Source organism: Eubalaena glacialis, chromosome 5 (assembly GCF_028564815.1).
Source record: "Eubalaena glacialis isolate mEubGla1 chromosome 5, mEubGla1.1.hap2.+ XY, whole genome shotgun sequence".
Classification (NCBI taxonomy): Eukaryota; Metazoa; Chordata; class Mammalia; order Artiodactyla; family Balaenidae; genus Eubalaena; species Eubalaena glacialis.
The window spans coordinates 104667582-104688921 of NC_083720.1; the positions used below are offsets into that span (position 1 = coordinate 104667582).

At 41.1% G+C, this 21340-nt stretch overlaps 1 protein-coding gene across 2 annotated transcripts in view; it reads left to right on the forward strand.

The window, feature by feature from the left end:
• Positions 1-21020, forward strand: part of ENOPH1 (enolase-phosphatase 1) — a 35634-nt gene extending 14614 nt beyond the window's left edge. For both annotated transcript variants that reach the window (XM_061192424.1, XM_061192425.1), the window contains exons 2-6: positions 8497-8598; positions 10046-10248; positions 12280-12412; positions 14334-14457; positions 19937-21020. In XM_061192424.1, the coding sequence (XP_061048407.1) occupies positions 8497-8598; positions 10046-10248; positions 12280-12412; positions 14334-14457; positions 19937-20076 (702 nt within the window). In that variant the 3' untranslated portion in view covers positions 20077-21020. The remainder of the gene's footprint in view (positions 1-8496; positions 8599-10045; positions 10249-12279; positions 12413-14333; positions 14458-19936) is intronic.
• The last annotated feature ends 320 nt before the right edge of the window (positions 21021-21340 follow it).

A 21340-nucleotide genomic window follows, 5' to 3' on the forward strand; every position in this document is an offset into this window, starting at 1 on the left:
CAGAAAGAGTCATGTACCAAAATGTTCATTGCAGCACTATTTACAATAGCCAGGACATGGAAGCAACCTAAGTGTCCATCATCAGATGAATGGATAAAGAAGATGTGTTACATATATACAATGGAATATTACTCAGCCATAAAAAGAAATGAAATGGAGTTATTTGTAGTGAGGTGGATGGAGTTAGAGTCTGTCATACAGAGTGAAGTAAGTCAGAGAAAAACAAATACAGTATGCTAACACATATATATGGAATCTAAGGAAAAAAAAAAAAAAGGTCATGAAGAACCTAGTGGCAAGATGGGAATAAAGACACAGACCTACTAGAGAATGGACTTGAGGATATGGGGGGGGGGAAGGGTAAGCTGTGACAAAGTGAGAGAGTGGCATGGACATATATACACTACCAAACGTAAAATAGATAGCTAGTGGGAAGCAGCCGCATAGCACAGGGAGATCAGCTCTGTGCTTTGTGACCACCTAGAGGGGTGGGATAGGGAGGGTGGGAGGGAGGGAGATGCAAGAGGGAAGAGATATGGGAACATATGTATAACTGATTCACTTTGTTATAAAGCAGACACTAACACACCATTGTAAAGCAATTATACTCCAATAAAGATGTTTAAAAAAAAAAAAAGATGTGGTATATATATGCAATAGAATATTACCCAGCCATAAAAAAGAATGAAATAATGCCATTTGCAGCAACATGGATGGACCTGGAGATGATTATACTAAGTGAAGTAAGTCAGACAGAGAAAGACATCATATAATTATCACTTATATGTGGAATCTAAAAAATGAACTTATTTACAAAACAGAAATAGAGTCACAGATGTAGAAAACAAACTTATGGTTACCAGCGGGGGAAGGTGGGGAAGGGATAAATTGCGAGATTGAGATTGACATATACACACTACTATACATAAAGTAGATAACTAATAAGGACCTATTGTATAGCACAGGGGACTCTACTCAATACTCTGTAATGGCCTATATGGGAAAAGAATCTAAAAAAAGTGGTTATATGTATATGTATAACTGATTCACTTTGCTGTACAGGAGAAACTAACACAACACTGTAAATCAACTATGCTCCAATAAAAATTTTTTAAAAATCTTAAAAATAAAGACTATACACTTTCATTGTAGAAATAGATATGTCAAAAAAAAGGGGGGGGGGTTTCCCCTAGGTATCTCATGACCCAGAGAAAACCTTTGTAAACCTTTATGTCCATATTCTCTTAGATTTTGTTTTATCTGTTAGACATTTCTGAAAATACGATTATGCCCTATTTTTTATTTCTTATTTAGAGAATGTGATTTGTTCTTTTTTTTTTTTAATCAATCAGTTAATTAATTTTGGCTGCGCTGGGTCTTCGTTGCGGCGTGCGGGCTTAGTGGCGGTACGTGGGATCTTAGTTCCCCAACCTGGGATCGAACCTGGGCCCCCTGAGTCAGGGGCCTGGAGTCTTAACCACTGGACCACCAGGGAAGTCCCAAGAATTGTGATTTGTTCTTAAGATCCATCAAGCTACTTTATTTTCCTTTGCTTTTTAAAAAAATTAATTAATTTTTGGCTGCGTTGGGTCTTCGTTGCTGCATGTGGGCTTTCTCCAGTTGCGGTGAGCACGGGCTTCTCATTGCGGTGGCTTCTCCTGTGGAGCACAGGCTCTAGGCACACAGGCTTCAGTAGTTGTGGTGCGTGGGCTTAGTAGTTGCGGCTCACTGACTTAGTTGCTCCGTGGCATGTGGGATCTTCCGGGACCAGGGATCGAACCCATGTCCCCTGCATTGGTAGGCGGATTCTTAACCACTGTGCCACGAGGGAAGTCCCTTTGCTTTTTATCCTCTGAGATTAATACAGAAATAATAGCCCACCAGTATTGCCTTTGTGTTGTTTAATTTTCTGGCTGGAAAAATATTAAGTTCTCAAATACTATAAATCATTTGCACTGTGTGGTTCCTTTGGAAGCCTTTTAAAATAGTTTCTTTAAATAGCTGTAGTATTACCCATTACTTTTTTATTACCCATTTTCTTCAAAGGAGACTTGAGTAAATATTATAGCAACAATTTTATTTTTATTGATTCTATGACATTTTCATTAAAACAGCCACTTGACCATAAAGCAAATCCATATTTGGACTTCTGAACATTTATGAGGCAACTTCTTTAATTAGATCGTCAGAAATATTGTAGCCCTAATGGAGCTTTTTCAGAATGCTATCGTTTAGCTGTGTAGAATAATATAAATTTCTGCTTGCAGAGTATCCCATCTAACATTTAGCGGAATTTAATCATAGTCCCCTGAAAGACAAGTACTCTCATTTAGTTCTATAGCCTTTTGTTATATGTACTACTGTAACAACCCCGTAGGTGACTGGTGAACTAAAAATATTTACACGCTTATAGAATCCTGGGTTTATTGTAGCATTTTTACATACTATAGAATTCTGAAATTATCTATAAATGGATTATAACTATATCTGAAGTTAAAGTATTTATCATCACAGTTATTTCTGGAATTAATTTTAAAGCCTGAAAATTTTCAATGGGCAGGTTTGGGCAGTAAGTACTAACTTTAAAAAGTCTATTTTTAGAGCATTCTTATCTGGTATCATAGTACATATCAGGCTATGATGTAATTATTGGCTTTTAAAAATAAGCAACTTGAAGGCATTTTATTTGTTTTGCATGATAGATGCTCAATAAGTATGTTGAAAGAACGGATAAAATCTTCACAATTTAGTTATTTGCCCCATGTACTTTTATGTTATGCAGTAACACTTTTGCACTAAAATAGACTGTTCGATCTGCTAGCATGCCAATTCCAGTTATACTAAGTTCAAGCTTCATTGCCTGCCTTTGTGTATTAGTGCAGAGGGGAGTTTTATGGATAGAGGAAAGAGGCAAATTGGATGACCAGGAGTTCTAAAGTAATTTCTAAAGCTTTTCCTAAAAGTTTAGAATTGTTTGAAATCTTGACCTTTATTTCTGTGAGTTCTCTGAGGAGAGGGTCTCTGGTTTATAACTCTGTTATCAGAAATGTCTGGCACTCAATAGGTCCTCAGTAAATGTTGAATGAATGAGTTGGTTGTCTTTGTGATTTATCCTCTGGGGACTTCTCTGCAATTATTTATCACTAAATTGGGGTAAAGGTGATCCTTGCCCAGTTTAAATGTTTGTGCTGGAGTATATAATTAGTGGTACGGTACTGGGTGCTTTCATCTGATTATCTCTAATGACTGCAGTGACTTTGCGTGGTATTGTCATTGCCGTTTAGCAGATGAGAAAACAGGCTCAAAGAGGATAAGCTACTTGAACACAGCTAGTAGAAGACAGAGGTGGGACCCCAGCCTGGCATGCTGCCTGTAGTCTATCCTCTTTATCTGCTCTCCCACAGAGATTAAGGACCTGGGCTCTCAGGATTAACAGGCTCTGCATGAATTGTTCTTGGTACCAATAAAGCTGGATATAGGAAATTCGACTTTGTGAAGCACAAAGTAAATAATACAGCACTGCATGCGTTTAGAAATTTTTTGAGTACTTTAGCTCTTCAGTTACCGGGTGGCCCTGGATCTGACCAAAAGTTTTCCCTGGGGAATATTCCAGTTGCTTAGGAGTTGGGGAGTAATGGAGGCTGGACGCTGGAGGAGAAGGACCAAATGAGAAAAGTGTAGGACGAGGGATGAAAGTTGGCTTGTTTGTTTTTTAATTGTAACCCATTTAAAACAAGCAAGGATAAAGATTAATGTAATGACTATGCACCGACCACAAAGCTAATTAAACCTTCATATTATGTTTGTTTCAGATCTTAAAGAAATAGAACATTACAGCTATAACCGAGGCCCTGAGCACATCCCATTTTGTATTAGAGTTTTATTCATATGTTAGAGTTTATATTCATGTTGATAAATATAATTTTAGTACATTCATTTTTAACTGCTATGTAATGTTTTAGAGTATGAATATACCTGTTTATTCTCTAGCTGATGACAATTTAGGTTGTTTCCAATTATTTTGCAGCATACCCAGTGGGACAGTAAACTTTTATTTTACTTTCTTCTCTGCATATGTGTGTCTGCCTAGGAGAAGAAGCGCTGTGTATGTGCGCCTTCGGTTCTGCTGCATCTTCTCAGATAGCACTCTCAAGTGGGGGCGGGTTTGCAGTCCTGCCACAGTGCATGAGTGCAGGAGAGATGCTAAGTGGGAGAAAGCAAGGAATGAGGAGGGGCATACTGAGAAAACCGAGTATTTCAAGAAAATCAGAAGTATATCAGCCCAGTAAAAGGAATCTCTTGCAGAAAAGGAAAGCTGTCAATCTTAGCTCTTCATTTTCCTTCTTTAAGGTCAAAAATGAGTTTTTATTGAGCTTAAACAAAGCTTTTGTGTCAAGTATGCTGAAAATTTTGCCTGATCACACTGTTCTGAATCTGCTGAGTGATCCATTACTTACTGGAATGCACCATGAGAACAAGCAAAATTGAATGACTTCTTTATTTTTACTGGGGCAGGTGAAATTTGAAAAACGTATTGTGAAGAGAGGTAAACACTTCAGTCCTACCATTTAAAAAAAATCCATAATATCTTTCTTGTGTTGTATATTTTCATTTGGGAGTGCAATTTAAGTTGAACTTAGAATTGGGTCTTCTGAAGTGTTGAAAAATTCTAATTATGGAGCCAAGCCTTTGTTCCAGTCAGGGAAATTCTATGCACACTAAAAAACATGGTTTTATTCATAATGATCTATTAACTATGTCCTAACCATGTCATCCCTCAGGCCTGTTAGCAGGAAATAAAATAAAGTTTTCTGTCAGCTTCCTCTTTTTTTTTTTTTTTAATTGAAGAATCGCTGACTTAAAATATTAAATTAGTTTCAGGTATACAACATAGTGATTTGATATTTTTATACACTACAAAATGATCACCAGGATAAGTCTAGTTTCCATCTGTCACCGTACAAAGTTATTACAGTATTATTGACTATATTCCCTATGCTGTACATTACATCCCTATGACTTATTTATTTTATAACTGGAAGTTTGTACCTCTTAACCCCCTTCACCTATTTTGCCCATCCCCCCCACCCCCTCCCCCTCCCCTCTGCCAGCTTCTTTCTTCTCTTTTTGCCCTTGTTCACTCTCTGGTAATAGTAGTTAAGAAAATCTTATGATGCAGAAGCTTGTAATAAGGAGGAAGCGGAAAGGGAAGAGAGGGAGAAGACACAGATCAGTGGTTTTCAGCGCAAAGCTGGGTGGTGGGCTGCTACTGGTTAGTACTAATCAGAAGAAGCCGGGTGTGCCGTTTGGCACAAATGACCCTGCGGTAGCACATGCTGGCGCTTCGTGAATTGCAGCCCATTCTTCTTTCTTTTTTCTTTTCTTTCTTTATTTATTTTTGGGTGTGTTGGGTCTTCGTTTCTGTGCGAGGGCTTCCTCCAGTTCCGGCGAGCGGGTCCACTCTTCATCGCGGTGCGCGGGCCTCTCACTGTCGCGGCCTCTCCCATTGCGGAGCACAGGCTCCAGACGCGCAGGCTCAGTAGCTGTGGCTCACGGGCCTAGCCGCTCTGCGGCATGTGGGATCCTCCCAGATCAGGGCTCGAACCCGTGTCCCCTGCATTAGCAGGCAGATTCTTAACCACTGCGCCACCAGGGAAGCCCGAGCCCATTCTTATTTTTACATTTGGTGAGCCCTCTCTGCAGGGAGGAGGATTGCTTGTCTCCAGGGCCTTTTGCACACTACGGGAGTCTTTCCCTACCCACACTGTTCTCTCTGTGTGGAACATTCTCTCTGCTAGTCTTCTCCAGGTTAGTTCTTTCCACCTTTGGTGGTTCTCAGACTTCTTATTCTCAGGATTCCTTTACACGCTTAAAAATTTCTGAGGACCCAAAGAACTTTTGTTTATGTGGATTATATATATATATATATATATTTTTTTTTAATAAATTTATTTATTTATTTTTGGCTGCGTTGGGTCTTCGTTGCTGCGCACGGGCTTTCTCTAGTTGCGGCGAGTGGGGGCTACTCTTCGTTGTGGTACGCGGGCTTCTCATTGCGGTGGCTTCTCTTGTTGCGGAGCTTGGGCTCTAGGCACGAGGGCTTCAGTAGTTGTGGCACGCGGGCTCAGTAGTTGTGGCTCGCGGGCTCTAGAGCGCAGGCTCAGTAGTCGTGGCGCACGGGCTTAGTTGCTCCGCGGCATGTGGGATCTTCCTGGATCAGGGCTCGAACCCGTGTCTCCTGCATTGGCAGGCAGGTTCTTAACCACTGCGCCACCAGGGAAGCCGTATGTGGGTTATATTGATCAACATTTACCACATTAGCAATTAAAACTGAGAAATTTAAAAATATTTATTCATTTTAAACAATAAACCCTATTACTTTGTTAACATTAATAAATAATATATTTTTATGAAGAATATTTTGTTTGTTTTGGAAAACATGGTTAGAAGACTGTTTTAGACAATGTTTTACATTTTATAAACGGGCTAGGAAGATGGCTGGATTCTCATATCTGCATTGGGTCTGTTGTGATATCACACCTGTGTAGCCTCTGGAAAACTATTGTACACTCCTGAAAGAATGAAAGTGAAAAAGGCAAATAACATCTTAGTATTTTTTTGAAAATAGTTTGACCTCGTGGAGCCCTCTAAAAGGGTCTCAGGACCTCGGGGGTCCTGAATCTCACTTTCAGAATCATTGCTTTAGATCTCAGTTCTGTTGTCACTTCTCCAGCGAAGCCTTCCCTGACCTCCCTCACTAGGTCAAACTTTCCTATTTTATGCCCTAGTAGTACTATGTACCTCTCGTCTGTACCATTTATTAAAGTACTGCCTTAACTTTAATGTCTGTTTGTGCTACTTGGCTCCTTGAGATTAGGGATCACGTATGGGTTTTGCTCACAATTACATCCTCAGCCCTTGCCACAAGGGCCTGCCCTGTACTGGGCATTTGGTGCATATTTGAATAAATAAATGAGTGAATCAATTTAAATAAACAGACTTCTTGGATTCCACTTGATTATGGACTTTCCCTTAAAATGTAAGTCCTTCTCTGAATTGTATACCTGGTGTCTATATCCATAGCATATATTTACTTTCTGTCTTTTCAGACTGATTATTGCTAAGACTGTTGCAGGGCCATTACGCCCTGGATCTGTGCAGCATCCTGCTCATACTCTGTCTCACCCCTTGCACCACGTTACAATTCTTTGTTTACCTTCCATCCCCCATCCCCCCACCACTAGATTCTTCAGGAGCTTATTGAGAAAAGGGATTGTGACTTGTTTATCTTTTCAATCCCCTTCTCCATGCCGCATAAGCATATCTTAGTATATAGTAGACACTAATATTTTCCTGAATGTGTCAAATTGGATTTGAAAAGATACATACACTACAACTGCAAGTAAATGTAAAAATTTTGACCTAAGAAAAATCATGTTCCCAATGCATGGATTACTGACAGGTTATTTATTTCTGAATTGTTTTGCCCATCAGAATACATAGGGTAATTCTGTAGGTATTCTGATTTCCAAGAAAGAATCATGGTGATCAGGTGTTTTTTTTAAAACATTTGTGGACTTCCCTGGTGGCTCAGTGGTTAAGAATCCGCCTGCCAATGCAGGGGACACGGGTTCGAGCCCTGGTCCAGGAAGATCCCACATGCCGCCGAGCAACGAAGCCCATGTGCCACAACTACTGAGCCTGTGCTCTAGATCCTGTGAGCCACAACTACTGAGCCCGCATGCCACAGCTACGGAAGCCCGCGCGCCTAGAGCCCGTGCTCCGCAGCAAGAGAAGCCACCACAATGAGAAGCCCGCGCACCGCAACGAAGAGTAGCCCCCGCTCGCCGCAACTAGAGAAAGCCCACACGCAGCAGTGAAGACCCATCACAGCCAAAAATAAAGAAATAAATTAATTAATTTAAAAAACAACAACAACAACAAAAACATTTGTCATACGTGGACATCATTCTGTCAGCAGATATTTGAGTTATGTGCATGTCGCAAGTACTGTGGTGTGCAGTGGGGATGTAGCTGTGAGCAGGGTGTACTTGATCCCAACCCTCAAGGATGTATAGTCTAGCCATCTGGTTTGAGTCAGCAAACTTTTTCTGTAAAGGACTGAATACTAAATGTTGAGACTTTGAGGGCTATATGGTCTTGGTTACAAGTACTCAGCTCTGCATTGTGGCCCCAAAGTGGCCATAGACACCCTGTAAACAAATGAGTGTGGACACATTCCAATAAAACTTCATTTACAAAAATGGGAGAAGATTGGATTTAGCCCATGGGCTGTAGGTGCTGACTCTTGATCTAGTTTGTTTGTTTCTCAGTCTCCGTCTAACTCCTATATCCGGAGCACCAATTTTCATATTTTCAATGAAATTTTCATTGTCTTATTTGCTAGAATTAGCTAAGGTGAGATTGTTGAAGAACTTGATCTCATGCAAACCACTAAAGCTAATTCTTGTTTTTTTCTTTTGCGCTTTTATCCAGGACATTTTATTTCCTTACATCAAAGAAAATGTTAAAGAGTATCTGCAGACACATTGGGAAGAAGAGGAGTGCCAGCAGGATGTCAGTCTTTTGAGGAAACAGGTTGGGATGTTTCTATTCCATTGCTTCTACATTCCCAAGGGTGTTAGAACTGAGGATGCCTAAAGACTTAGAATATTCTCTGAGCATATTTTAAAATAAGTGCTCTGGATTCACAGGGCACGGACGTTGTAGTGACTTGCCTGCTTAGGAATTCACAGTACATAATTAAAAGGCCAGATATAATGACATAAATGGCAGTTTGTTGTCTCTACAATTGCCTCTTTCTGGAGCTATTTCAGTTGCATAAAATATCATGTATTTATAAAAGTAAGTCATTTCTGGGTGGAATGCAAAAGGGTCTTGTGCCATCTCATCACATTTTTCATTAATGCCTCCAAGTGATAACACCTCATTACCTCATTCTCCACTCTCTCCTCCTCATGGCGTGAGCCACTGCTGCCCCTCCATAGAGTTCCTGGGCCCTCACACACCTCTCTCCCCAGCTCACATTCAGCCCAGCCATCATACCCGCCTTCGCCTTCGTTACATGTACTTTGTTCTGCTTTGATCCCTCCCCGGTTTTCAGTCTTTCTCCTTCCACACTGTGTGCTGTGGAACTCCCCGATCTGTTGTTTTTCTTATTAAAATTGCTTCATTGGCAAAGGTCTTACATGCTGTGCAGAGCTAACTCTCTGGCTCTTTTTGAGTTAATTTTCTACTTTGGACGACGTGGAAGGCTTTCTGTAAATTCTATAATGTTAGGAGTTAGGATTGGAAAGAGAGTCATATCCTTTGAGGCGTGGGGCATTTGGGTTTGTTGAATTTTCTAGATAACTCAGGGTTAGTCTGAAACACTCCCTTCTTTACCTTTTTTTGTTGTCTCAGTGCCTGTTGTTGAAACATACATAACATATTCCCTCATTGTAGCATATAAATCACTGAGTCTTTAGGGATTGGACATACGCATTGTCACAGGCTAAACAGCTTCTAAATAGCTATTAGGGTTTTGCAGGATGTGGGAGATTGCAGGAGACTGAATGTAAACCAACCCCAGACATTGCTTCACTAGCTTCTTTTCATTGAATTCCAGGCATAAACTAATTTCACTGAGATTTTCTTTATTTCTTCCTCAGTTAGTTATAGTACAGAGAAAATGATCTGATTTAATTGAAGTCCTGGTTTGTTGATCCTAGTAAGTGAATCAACAAACCAGGTCTTACTATAACATCTTATCATTTTGTGCTATCTCTTTTCTCACATACAACATGCCTCTTGGTTTAAGTTTCAGCTTTAGTGATACAGGAAAGGTATTGTAAATTTATTAATTATAATCCAGTTTTTTAGGAATCATTCATATCAGTCCCAAAGCGTAGGATACTTGAATTTTTAACAGGGCTCGGTGCTAATGGTAGTTGGAGAAAGTTGGTCTGCTAGTTTTCAGGTATCATTTAAAGGATCTTTTTAAAAATGAGTAAGAAACAAATTTTGTGTTGTTTATGATTTAAAGGCTGAAGAGGACTCCCACCTGGATGGGGCTGTTCCGATCCCAGCAGCATCCGGGAATGGGGCAGATGACCTGCAGCGGATGATCCAGGCCGTGGTGGATAATGTGTGCTGGCAGATGTCTCTGGACCGGAAGACCACGGCACTGAAACAGCTGCAGGGCCACATGTGGAGGGCGGCATTCAAAGCTGGGAGCATGAAAGCAGAGTATGTAGCTCCTCAAGTGACTCTAAACACTTCACTAGCCACCAAAGCAAATACATTTTCCACTAGTCCTCTCTCTCCAGTGTAAGTTGCATGGTTTGCAAAGTAGATAAAATCAACATTCTTTTTATTCCAACAAGTGAGTGTTTTATTTTGTTTTGTTTTTTCAAAGCCGGGATAAAGCATTTCACCCAGATAAATCCCCCAGGCCCGTGTCTGGCTTTGTGTGATGGTTGGAGACTTTTAACCCAAGTCTAAAACAGCTTCCTAGATGTAAATCAACTATACTCCAATTAAAAAACAAACAAAAAAACCCCACACACAAAAAACCCAGCTTCTTAGAAAATGGCGACTTCCTTGAACTAAGTCACGTCTGATCCTTAGCGTATGAGTGACAGCACGGTTGGGCTGCTTCCCAGGATTGTTAGTTAGATTACCTGCTTTCTGCTCTGTTAGAGAAGTAAGAATGCTATAAAATTATGCACCCCGTCACCGTGGGGTTACTCAGTGTCAGCAGTGCCACTGCGTTCTGTGCTCTTACAGCAACTTCCAGACCTCGGAGTCTTGATTGTGGGCTTCCTAAGAGCACTCCTGCCAAAGGAGACTCATGAGACCTATATTGCTATATTAAGAAATCTTAATAAGTTGCTGCCGCTAAGGATTTCAGGGCATTGCCTGATGTAAACCCTAAGATCCAAGACTGTTACTAGCTGCCTATATTTCTTTTGTTTTTCTGTCAACTGAGATGCCATTCCTTTATGTACTTTACAAGGGGCTTCCACCTTTTAAGGATGCTTTAGAATTTCAGGATAAGCCAGTGATGTGGAAATAAATATCAGTTAGTTCACTTGGTAAAACACTCAAAGTACTGGAGTCAGGAGATGGTGCTCACAGGAGTTAGCCCATCCTTCTCCTGGTCTTAGTTCCTTAATTATAAAACCAAGGACTTGAAATAAATCATCTTTGACTTCTAAGCCCTGCTTTGGAGCAATAACAATCTGCAAATTCAACATAGACTAATCCTGTCTCTGAGTGCAAAGTAACATACAAAGTAACTCACAGTTACTGCTGGTTTTGAACTAGTAGCTAATCCCTTTTCTTCAATTTGTTCAATATTGTTTCATCCAGTAGAAGACTTCTCTGACATTTTCCAGTTAATCTTTTATAGATGACTGGTTCCACATCCCAAGTTTCTTGTACTTCTCTTTTCACCCATCTCCTGTGATGTTGTCCACTGTAGAATTGGTGAACAAGACTGTCAGGAATCATTGATGATTAGCTAATGTGAAATGGTACATGTCTGTCAACTGATTTGTTACATAATTTTTGTTCTGTATAGTAAAACCTAAGGTTTTCTTACTTCTCAAGAAATGTAGTTCTGTTTTCTAGCTAATCAAAGATTAATAGCTTTGAGCCTCCAAACATTTTTTTAATTGTTTGGGTGTAGATCTTTCTAAAAGCATTTCCGTGCTTTCTTAAGGCACACTGGACATAATTGAACCTTTTCTCATCATGAATTATATCAAAGGCACACAACAGTACACTAGTATTGTTGTTTGCTTTTTTGAATTTCTTGGGAATTCAAAAAATCCCTTTCTCAGGGAACTGTATTCAATATCTTGTGATAAACTATAATGGAAAAGAATCTGAAAAAGAATATATATATATATGACTGAATCACTTTCCTGTACACGAGAAACTAACACAACATTGTAAATCAGCTATACTTCAATTTAAAAAAAAAATTCCTTTCTTCTTTTATCTCTTTATCTGTAATCACTTTTTACTGTCCTTAGTGTGGCTGTCTGTCAAAAACTCTTCTCCCCTCGACCTAAATTACTGCTTCTAATCTACTGTGACCCTGGAACTCTGGGGACACGCTCATTAGATCTGCAGGAGTTCACAGTCTCATGGAGGTGCTTTTCCTGGCGACCATTTGGACACAAATAGAGAAACTTGTGGCAGCTATCTGACTGGTTTTCGTTTGGCTGGGTAACGTGTTCCTTCATTTCAACTTGGTGGTCTTCCCTCTAGGTTCTTTGAAGATGTGGTTCCAGCAGTCAGGAAATGGAGAGAGGCTGGAATGAAGGTGTATATCTATTCTTCAGGGAGTGTAGAGGCACAGAAACTGTTATTTGGGCATTCTACAGAGGGAGATATTCTTGAGGTAGGTTACCCGATTACTTTGTTTTTTTGACACCATCAAAGCATAAAACAGTGAATATGAGTGCTACAGTTATAAGCTAAGCAGCATTCAGATAATTGCATTTACATATGCTATGCAGGTTGTAAAAAAGAAGTGAAAAAACTGGGGAATACATTGTGGAAGGGTGAAATGTAGCTGTGGTACCAATCTTTGCATCAGAGGTTCTTAAACTTTGCTGTGCATAAGGATCACCTGGGGAGTTTGTTAAAAATGTAGATCCCTGGGCCCTGTTTCCTGGCAAATCTATATCGGCAGGTCTGGGCTACGGTTGGGAATCTGCATTTTCAAATATCTACCCTAAGTGATTCTGATGACAGTAGTATTAGAACCATATATGTATCTCTCACAGATAAATAAGACCTAAGCTAGCTTGTAAATCAGCTATCTTGTCAGTATTAGAAAATCATCAACCCAAAGGAAAGGAAACTAATGGCTTCTTTTGGTTGTTTGAAGTATTAGGTAAGATGTAAAAGAGTGGCACATGCCACTATCCCTCACAAAGGGGCACACAGACTTCTTGAATGCAGGAGAGTACATGGTGGATCCATTTGTTTCTGGTACTTTGGAGAGAGACAGATTTTATTTTAGCAGAATCAGCATTCTTCTGTAAGAGAACTGGGCATGTTATTACACGGTGATTACTTAAGGCCTCCTATTAACATTCCTTGTACCTGAGAAAAGACCTGCTAGCTTTTCTGTCCCACGGTCCCTACGTCCCCTGGAAGACAGGGTAGTCATTGGAAAAAGGGACTACATTTAGGACTTTAAAAAGAAATGCTGACTAACTGAATACAGGCTGAAATTAGTGATACACAATAGTTTACTCAGCCAACTATTTTTTTAAAATAAATATTTATTGACCCTCTACCATGTGCAGCGAACACTTTGACTTTGGAGATTGTCATAGTCTCATTTTACTTTCCTGCTTTTCATCTTAGTTCTAAGTCAAATATTAAATCAGTAGTAAAACCCTTTAATTGCTTGTTAACTATTCTCCTCTGAATACAGATATAAGCTTCTTTTCTGCTCTCTCTGATGAAATAGACAATAAGGTGATAGTAGACAGGACACAGTAATTACCCTCCGAGTTCAGTAATAAAACTTTATCCTACACTTGCTTAGTGTGAGGCAGACTTGAGAGAGAAAGAAAATATGCAAAACAATTCTTAACTGTAAAAATCACAATATTAATATTGCCTTAATTTATCTTTGTTAGGCTTATTTTTAGTTTGTGAAAAGTTCTGAAAATATTTGAAAGATCACATCGTAATAGCTGATCCTAAATGTGAACTTATTTTAATGACTGTTGGTTAAATTAGTAAGTTATGTATTTGACCCCAGTTATTTCTAAGATGTCAAGGGTATATACGAGCTCTTGGGTATAATTTAAAAATGTTTTAATTAGAAAATGAAGGTTTCTTGAAAGTAAAGTAATAGCTTACTAATTAGGCAGGTTAGAGAAATCTGGTCATTCTGGGATCAAAAGGACAAAGTTGAGAACCTTTCATCGGGTGAAACCCAGTCTAATAAGTAGTTTGAGTGAATATAGTGTTTTAGGGATAGGAAGTAGGGCATATATATTTTAAAAGAGTTTGGGTATAAAATTAATGCTAATGAAAGAAAACCAAGATTATAAAATGATCTTATATACATTGCATTGGTAGTTTTCTTTTTCCAAATGTTTATTTCTATAAAACCTTGGTTTATATTTACTTTTTGTAGCTTCCATAAAGTTCTCTATGAAGTAGACTTACAGGGAATATTTGTTGAGTGGATGAAGTCGCTATGATTGTCGAGTATTTCAGAGAAAACGGATGAGAGACAGAGGGGCTGGGTTGCATGTGCGTTTGTAGCATCGTTCTTTCCCCTTTTCTGTGTCCAGCTTGTGGACGGTCACTTTGATACCAAGATTGGACACAAAGTGGAGAGTGAGAGTTATCGAAAGATCGCCAGCAGCATTGGGTGCTCCACCAACAACATCTTGTTTCTGACGGACGTTACCCGAGGTGAGTAATCTGACTTCTGGCACTGTACACTCCAGGGTGGGAGCCGAGCCTGGCACTGCAAACGCTTTGCCTTCGTAAAGAAAGTTTATGTGGGTAGCCCTGAAAAATGAAGCAGGTTTATAAAAGGAAACAGTGGACCGGCCAACCCACCTTCCTCTCCATCTACCCATCCTTGGGGGAAGTGGCACTGGAAAGATGAATTCTTCTCCTTTTAACATGAAATGGGGAAATAACAGAGGCAGCCAACCGTAAGGGTGGGAAGGAGCATGCAGCCGGGAGTATGAGGGTAGGGGCGTGGCTAGTCCAGGACAGTCAAGTCACAGTGGACCTGCATCAAATGTACTTAACAGCAGTGAGATCAGCTATACACCCTCGGCAAAAAAAGTGAGAGAGAGAGAGAAGTCTGTAGTTGGAGCGATTTTGCCTCATTGTCCTGCTGACTGATGCGCACTGCCCCTCAGCGAGGAGGAGCCTCATTTCTCCCTTCCCTCAGATGGGCTCAGTCCCCAGGCGCCCCTCATGTTGTAAACCTCAGCCTCACTGCACACGGATCTCATGTTTAAAGATTGGCGTCTTTTTTACCCAGCATGGCCCTCTTTATATTATATACAGTGCATTAGCACGTGCATTATCACTGTAAGGGGTGAATGTATGAAACAGCACATACTGTACTTTATTGGCAATTTAAGTGATTTCAAGAGCAGTTTTGACCAAACGTAAAGCATACGCTCAAGCATCTTATCTGTGTGAGAATATGAGTCCTCCAGAGAATTACAGAAGGAACCGGTAGTGAAGAAGGAAGCAAGCAGCAGCAGGCGAAGAGATTGGGGGGTGCTGGGGGAGGTGGGTGGTCTCTGCCCCTGGCTGGCGAGGCTTTCCCAGACTCCCCCAGCTGGCTGCAGCCTTTGATCTTGTGGTCATTTTCCTTAGAGTCTGTGCATCTCTCCGGGTCCTACTTTGGTGTATTTGTAATTGCACTTGTGTTGGAGGATAGTTTTACTTATTTGTGTTTCTTCCACTCATCTTGGATTGTAAGTTTTACCCTTCATTTACCCATAGAACAGGGCTTTGTGTACTGTGCAGCCACTCTGATACACTACATCTAATTCACCAGGCTCAAGAAGGGAATTAGGGAAAAGGGGCGGTGAGCAGGAGCGCTCTCCTATCTGGTGGCTCCGAGGGACTCCTGGGCCCCCTTGGAAGCAGCTTCAGCAGTCTGTAGTTGACATTCCTCCCTCCAGCCCTTCTGTTCGTTGTCACAGAACTACAGTCACTCCCACTCACTGGGACTTTTCAGAGATATTGCCCAAAGGCAAACCCAGGCTTCTGGCAAAGGCATCTTATCTGTGCTAGCGAGTGTGAGTATATTCTTTGTCTGCTGCTTTGGTTTATCATGTTAGGTACGATCTGTAGGCATATAAGCAAATATATACTAATTTGTGAAGCAGTTTAAAAAAAAAATCTTAACCAGCATAGGTCATCTAATGCCTTCAAGAAGTCATAATGTGTTTTCCAGAGAAAGAGTGGTAGACAGGCTTAATTTTACCTGACGTACAGTTGACATTCAGTAACCGCTAATATCTTTGTTAAGTTTCAATCCTCGGTGAATCTAGACTGGAATTTTTGATCTAGGGAGATGGTAGCAAATCACAGCCATTTGTTGTTTTGAGTTTTGAAAGCTCAGTAGATTTAGCGGGGACCTGCCCCTGCTGCACGTCCTGGTTTGGGTCAGCCTCAAAGTGCAAGGGTTCTACAAACTGTCATCTTATTTTTCTGCATCCTGGAAAGCTTTGCATTTGCGTGTCTAACTGCACTGAAGGTGAGAGACAGATGCGTGGACACACAGCTTCAAGGTTCACTGTGTAACCAGCTGGCCAGGCTACACCTATGTACCAGCAGCCATTTCACCTGGCCTCTGCCTTGAACTGTCAGCGTACTGTAAATGTTTGCCTGTCGTATTTCTGTGTATAAACCACTTACTGATTCAAAGCTACATTTTACCCTCTTCCTTGAATGGCTTTTTGGGGCTTTGAGTGGTGGGCTGGGGAGGTCGCTTTACTATCTGTGTAGATAAAGGTGTGAGGAATGGTAATTTGAAGACCTTTTGCTTTGTTTTGCTCCTTATGCAAAGGAAATAGGCCTCTTTCTGGTGAGTTTAGCTGGTTTAACCTGTGAATTGCTTTTCTTTAATCATTCACATAAACAGGGCTGTTGGAGATGAAAATCCATGGTTTGCCCTATATTTAACTCCGCTAGCATTTTTTTTTTTATAAATTTATTTATTTATTTATTTAATTTATTTTTGGCTGTGTTGGGTCTTCGTTTCTGTGCGAGGGCTTTCTCTAGTTGCGGCGAGCGGGGGCCACTCTTCATCGCGGTGCGCGGGCCTCTCACTGTCACGGCCTCTCTTGTTGCGGAGCACAGGCTCCAGATGCGCGGCTCAGTAGTTGTGGCGCATGGGCCTAGTTGCTCCGCGGCATGTGGGATCTTCCCAGACCAGGGCTCGAACCCGTGTCCCCTACATCGGCAGGCGGATTCTCAACCACTGTGCCACCAGGGAAGCCCCTCCGCTAGCATTTTGAACGGTGAGTGTCTGCAGGCTTAGAATTAGAGACCTGCTTTGTGGCTGGAGCTCCCCACAAAGTCAGCCTGTCCCAAGCATTCTGGGATTGAATGCATGATTCAGCCTGTGATCCCCAGACCCTCACCTTATTCCCTGCTTTTTGGTTACCGCTAATAATTGTAACCCCTGCCCGAAGACCACTTACAGTTTCTTCATATTCTTGTCTTTAGCCACATTTTTTTTTCTAGTTGCCATCATAGTACATCTATAATTTCAAGTCTTTCTCTTTTCACTTAAGCCATATCCTTAGGTTGCAGTCCCAGAAATTATTCCTATTCTCTTTAGAGACTAGAGGTAATCTCCAAGTTGTCTCTCCCTTGAGTCCTCTGCAAGGAGGTTTTATTCCTGCCCCTCATCTTCTGCCAGCCCCACTCCTGCTTGGGCAGTAGGGCCAGACCTGGGCTCACCTGTAGCTGGGACAGGGCCAGGCACCTGGCTGCCTGCTTTGCTCTTTTCTGTTGTCTCTGATGCTGTGTTTTAGTAGCACGTGTCCAGACTTCCATTGCCAAGGCAGAGTGGAAGACTAAGTTGATATCCCAAATAATACTCAAATATAAAAGATAGAACTGAAAGACTTTTTCCCTTTGGAGGAAAAGAAAAAAGAGGTCCAGGGTTTGAAGTCAACAAGTATTATTAGATAAGTGTCTCAATAATATATGAAAAGAGCAAATAGATGCTTAAGGACAAAAACTTGCCCCGTGGTGATCTTGGTAAGAGGCTGAATGTGGAACGGTCACTAACTAGTAAGTCCCACATGGATCGTGATGACTCAACTTGGTTGAGATCCTGGGTTGCTGGTCCAGAGGACTGTGCTTGAGGCAGCCAGGCCGGGAACTTGGGGTGCGTGGAAGGCAGTGCCTTTGCTGCTGGAGTGAATGGCATCTGCAGAATTTGCCTGAGGAGGGGATTGTGGAGCACTGTTTTTGCTCTGGGAGGTGACAGTCCTTTCATAGGAGGTGGGTAGGTGGAAGAGACAGCTCTGCCCCATTTACTCTTTCTTAGTACTGCTGCCCTTTAATTAATGCATTCCGTTGCTCTGGCTGTTTTCCACAGGTTGAGAAACTACTGGGGTTTCTTATTACACCAGGTCTGAATTGCAAAGAATGTGTTTCAGATTCTTCCCCAGTTTTGCTCTATCTGCCCAAGTATGCCCCATCTCTGTGACCACAGACCTGTGTCCTGTGTCCATTCTCCTACTGTTTGCACATATACTTTATGTCTGCCTACAGTTCCTCCCCTCTTGCCAGTTTTCCTTCCTTGAAGTTTCTGATCAAAACTTACTCTCTGTGCAGAGAAGTCATTTGTTAAATTGCAGGTCCTAATTCAGTAGTTGCACATTGGGGAACCTGACATTCTGTATTTGTAACAAGCTTCCACGTGATTTCCACACTGCTGGTCCAGGGACTACACTCAGAGCAGCAATGCTCTAGAGCAGGAGTTGGCAAAATTGTTCGGTAAGGCAGGGGTCCCCAACCCCCTGTTAGGAGGCGGGCCGCACAGCAGGAGGCGAGCGGTGGGCGAGCGAGCGAAGCGTCATCTACCGCCCCCCATCGCTCCCATTACCGCCTGAACCGTCCCCCCGCCACTACCCCGGTCCGTGGAAAAATTGTTGTCCATGAAATCAGTCCCTGGTGCCAAAAATGTTGGGGACCACTGCTGTAAAGGGCCAGATAGTAACTATTCAACTCTGGTCCTTGTAATGCAAAAGCAGCCACAGATAGCACATAAGTGAGTGTGTGTGACTGTGTTCCAATAAGACCATGTTTACAAAAGCAGGCGGTGGGCCATAATTTGCTGACCCTCGTTCTAGAGCACAGACCACAGAGTCTGACACACGATTTCAAATTTCAGCTCTACCACTTGCTCGCTCTCAGTTTCTGTGTCTGTAGAATGGAGATAGTAATGCTAACGACCTCAGGGTTGTTGTGAAGATTTAGATGGGAATGGAAGTTCCAGGAAAGCAGGAACTTTGTTTTGTTCACATATCTCTGGTCCTAGAATAGTACCTGGCACATAGTAGGTGCTAAATTAATATAAGGTATTAGCTATTATCTTTCAGATGGACACAAAATGAGGAGGGGTACGTAACCCAAGACATATTAGAGATATCCCCTCTATATACATAGCTTACTTAGTTTCATTTGACTAGTCCTGTTTTTACTTCCATGCAATCTCTGATCTTAAAACACTCTTAGTCCAAGGAGGAGAGAGACAACAGGTAATAACGTGTCAAATCATATTGTCTTGATAGGACTAAATACAGGGTGTTAGTGGAGCACATAGGATGCTCTAATACAGCTGGTAGTAGCTCTAGAAGATAGAATATTTGAGCTGAATTTTGAAGAGTAGGAATTTGCCAGGCAAAAAAGATGGGCAGTCTAGCCAAGGTTTGTGACATGTTTGGGCTCCAGGTGTGAGAGTAGGTATTTCAGCCTGGTTAGATCCTGGGATTCCATTTGTCCCATATCTACTTAATTGGTATTATTCCTGACAGCCTGTCGTTTGGGAAACAGCTCAGTTCTCTGTAGGACTGATGGGAGGGAATGGAAGAAAGCTGTGTACATGGCTCTGTCTTTGTGCATTCGTAAGTACTTAATAAAGCTTAGAAGTCTAGGACACACTGCCCTCCTAGTCTGTCAGTACAGTTAGTTACGCATTTGAAAAAAATTTTTATGGAAAAATTAAAAATTATATAAAAGAATAATAAGTCCACCCCCTGTGCTTGTCTTTTAGCTTCAACAGTTATCAAATCTGGACCAGACTTATTTCTTACATTCCCACATCCCTCTGACTATTTTGAAGCAAATCCCAAACATCATATTCTGCCATTTCTGACACATATTTGGATTTTCGCAGAGGCCAGCGCTGCTGAGGAAGCTGACGTGCATGTAGCTGTGGTGGTGAGACCTGGCAATGCGGGGTTAACAGATGATGAGAAGACTTACTTCAGCCTCATCACGTCCTTCAGTGAACTGTACCTGCCTTCCTCAACCTAGAGGAGGAGTTCTAAGGAAGACCAAACTGTCTTCACAGAGTTTTCCCTGTAGTCTAGTTTTATTCTAATGGTAAAAGTAACTTACTTAAAAAATACATATATACACATACATAAGGTATGTAAGTGTGTGTATGTTCAAATTACCTTTCACAAGCACGTAAGTGGGAAAAAGAATCTCAGTTCAGTGAAAAGGAAACTTATTTAAAGATGATGCTTTATATGTAGAAATTGTTTGAAACCACAACTCTATAACCATTATTGAGGGCGAAATATAGTTGATAGAAGAAATTACTACTATACAGGTCAAATGTGTTATGTTTATCAAGTCATGTACCAAAATAGAAAGGTAGGTTTGAGAAGTTACTCAGAAGCCTGGTTATTTTAAAAACTAGAAGTATTTCAAAGACATTCCTAGTAATAATCTACTCCCCTTTTAAATTGTGAGTTAGAAGATTACAGCAACTGAATTTCAAGCTATTAACCTCCCTATTTACAAATGACAAAGCTATTTGTTTCTGCTCCGAAAGAGAGCAAAGTTGGGAAAGGAAACTCATTTGAGTCTTGATTAGTCATATATCTGTTACTTAAGAAACTTGCTAATCATTGTGGTACCCGCAGCAAGCAGTTGCCTTACCAGTGAAAAAGATGCACTAACGTAACAGCTAAAATAGAAATGTGCTTCCTAATGTTTAACAAAACAGTCCTAATCCTGACAGTTATCATAGATTTCAGAGTTAACCTTGCTAACTACTTCTTAGCACAATTTGAGAACATATGTTAATTGCTGTTTAGTATCAAAAAACAAAAGGTTTGCTGAAATTTGTCCATACGACCTAGAAGAGCCCTAATATCTAATATTTTCTTCTGAAATGGATGTGAGAAATGTAAATTTATAACAGCGTTATTTATCCTAGTTCAGCCTAATAGGATGTCATGTCAATTTCATGTGGTAATTAATAAAAACGTTTTCTTCTTTACTCAGTTGTGTTTTTTAAAATAAATTTATTAATTATATTTATTTATTTTTGGCTGTGTTGGGTCTTTGTTGCTGCACGTGGGCTTTCTCTAGTTGCAGCGAGCGGGGTCTACTCTTTGTTGCGGTGTGCAGGCTTCACATTGCGGTGGCCTCTCTTGTTGCAGCACGTGGGCTTCAGTAGTTGTGGCTCGCGGGCTCAGTAGTTGTGGCTCGAGGGCTCTAGAGCGCAGGCTCAGTAGTTGTGGCGCACGGGCTTAGTTGCTCTGTGGCATGTGGGATCTTCCCAGGC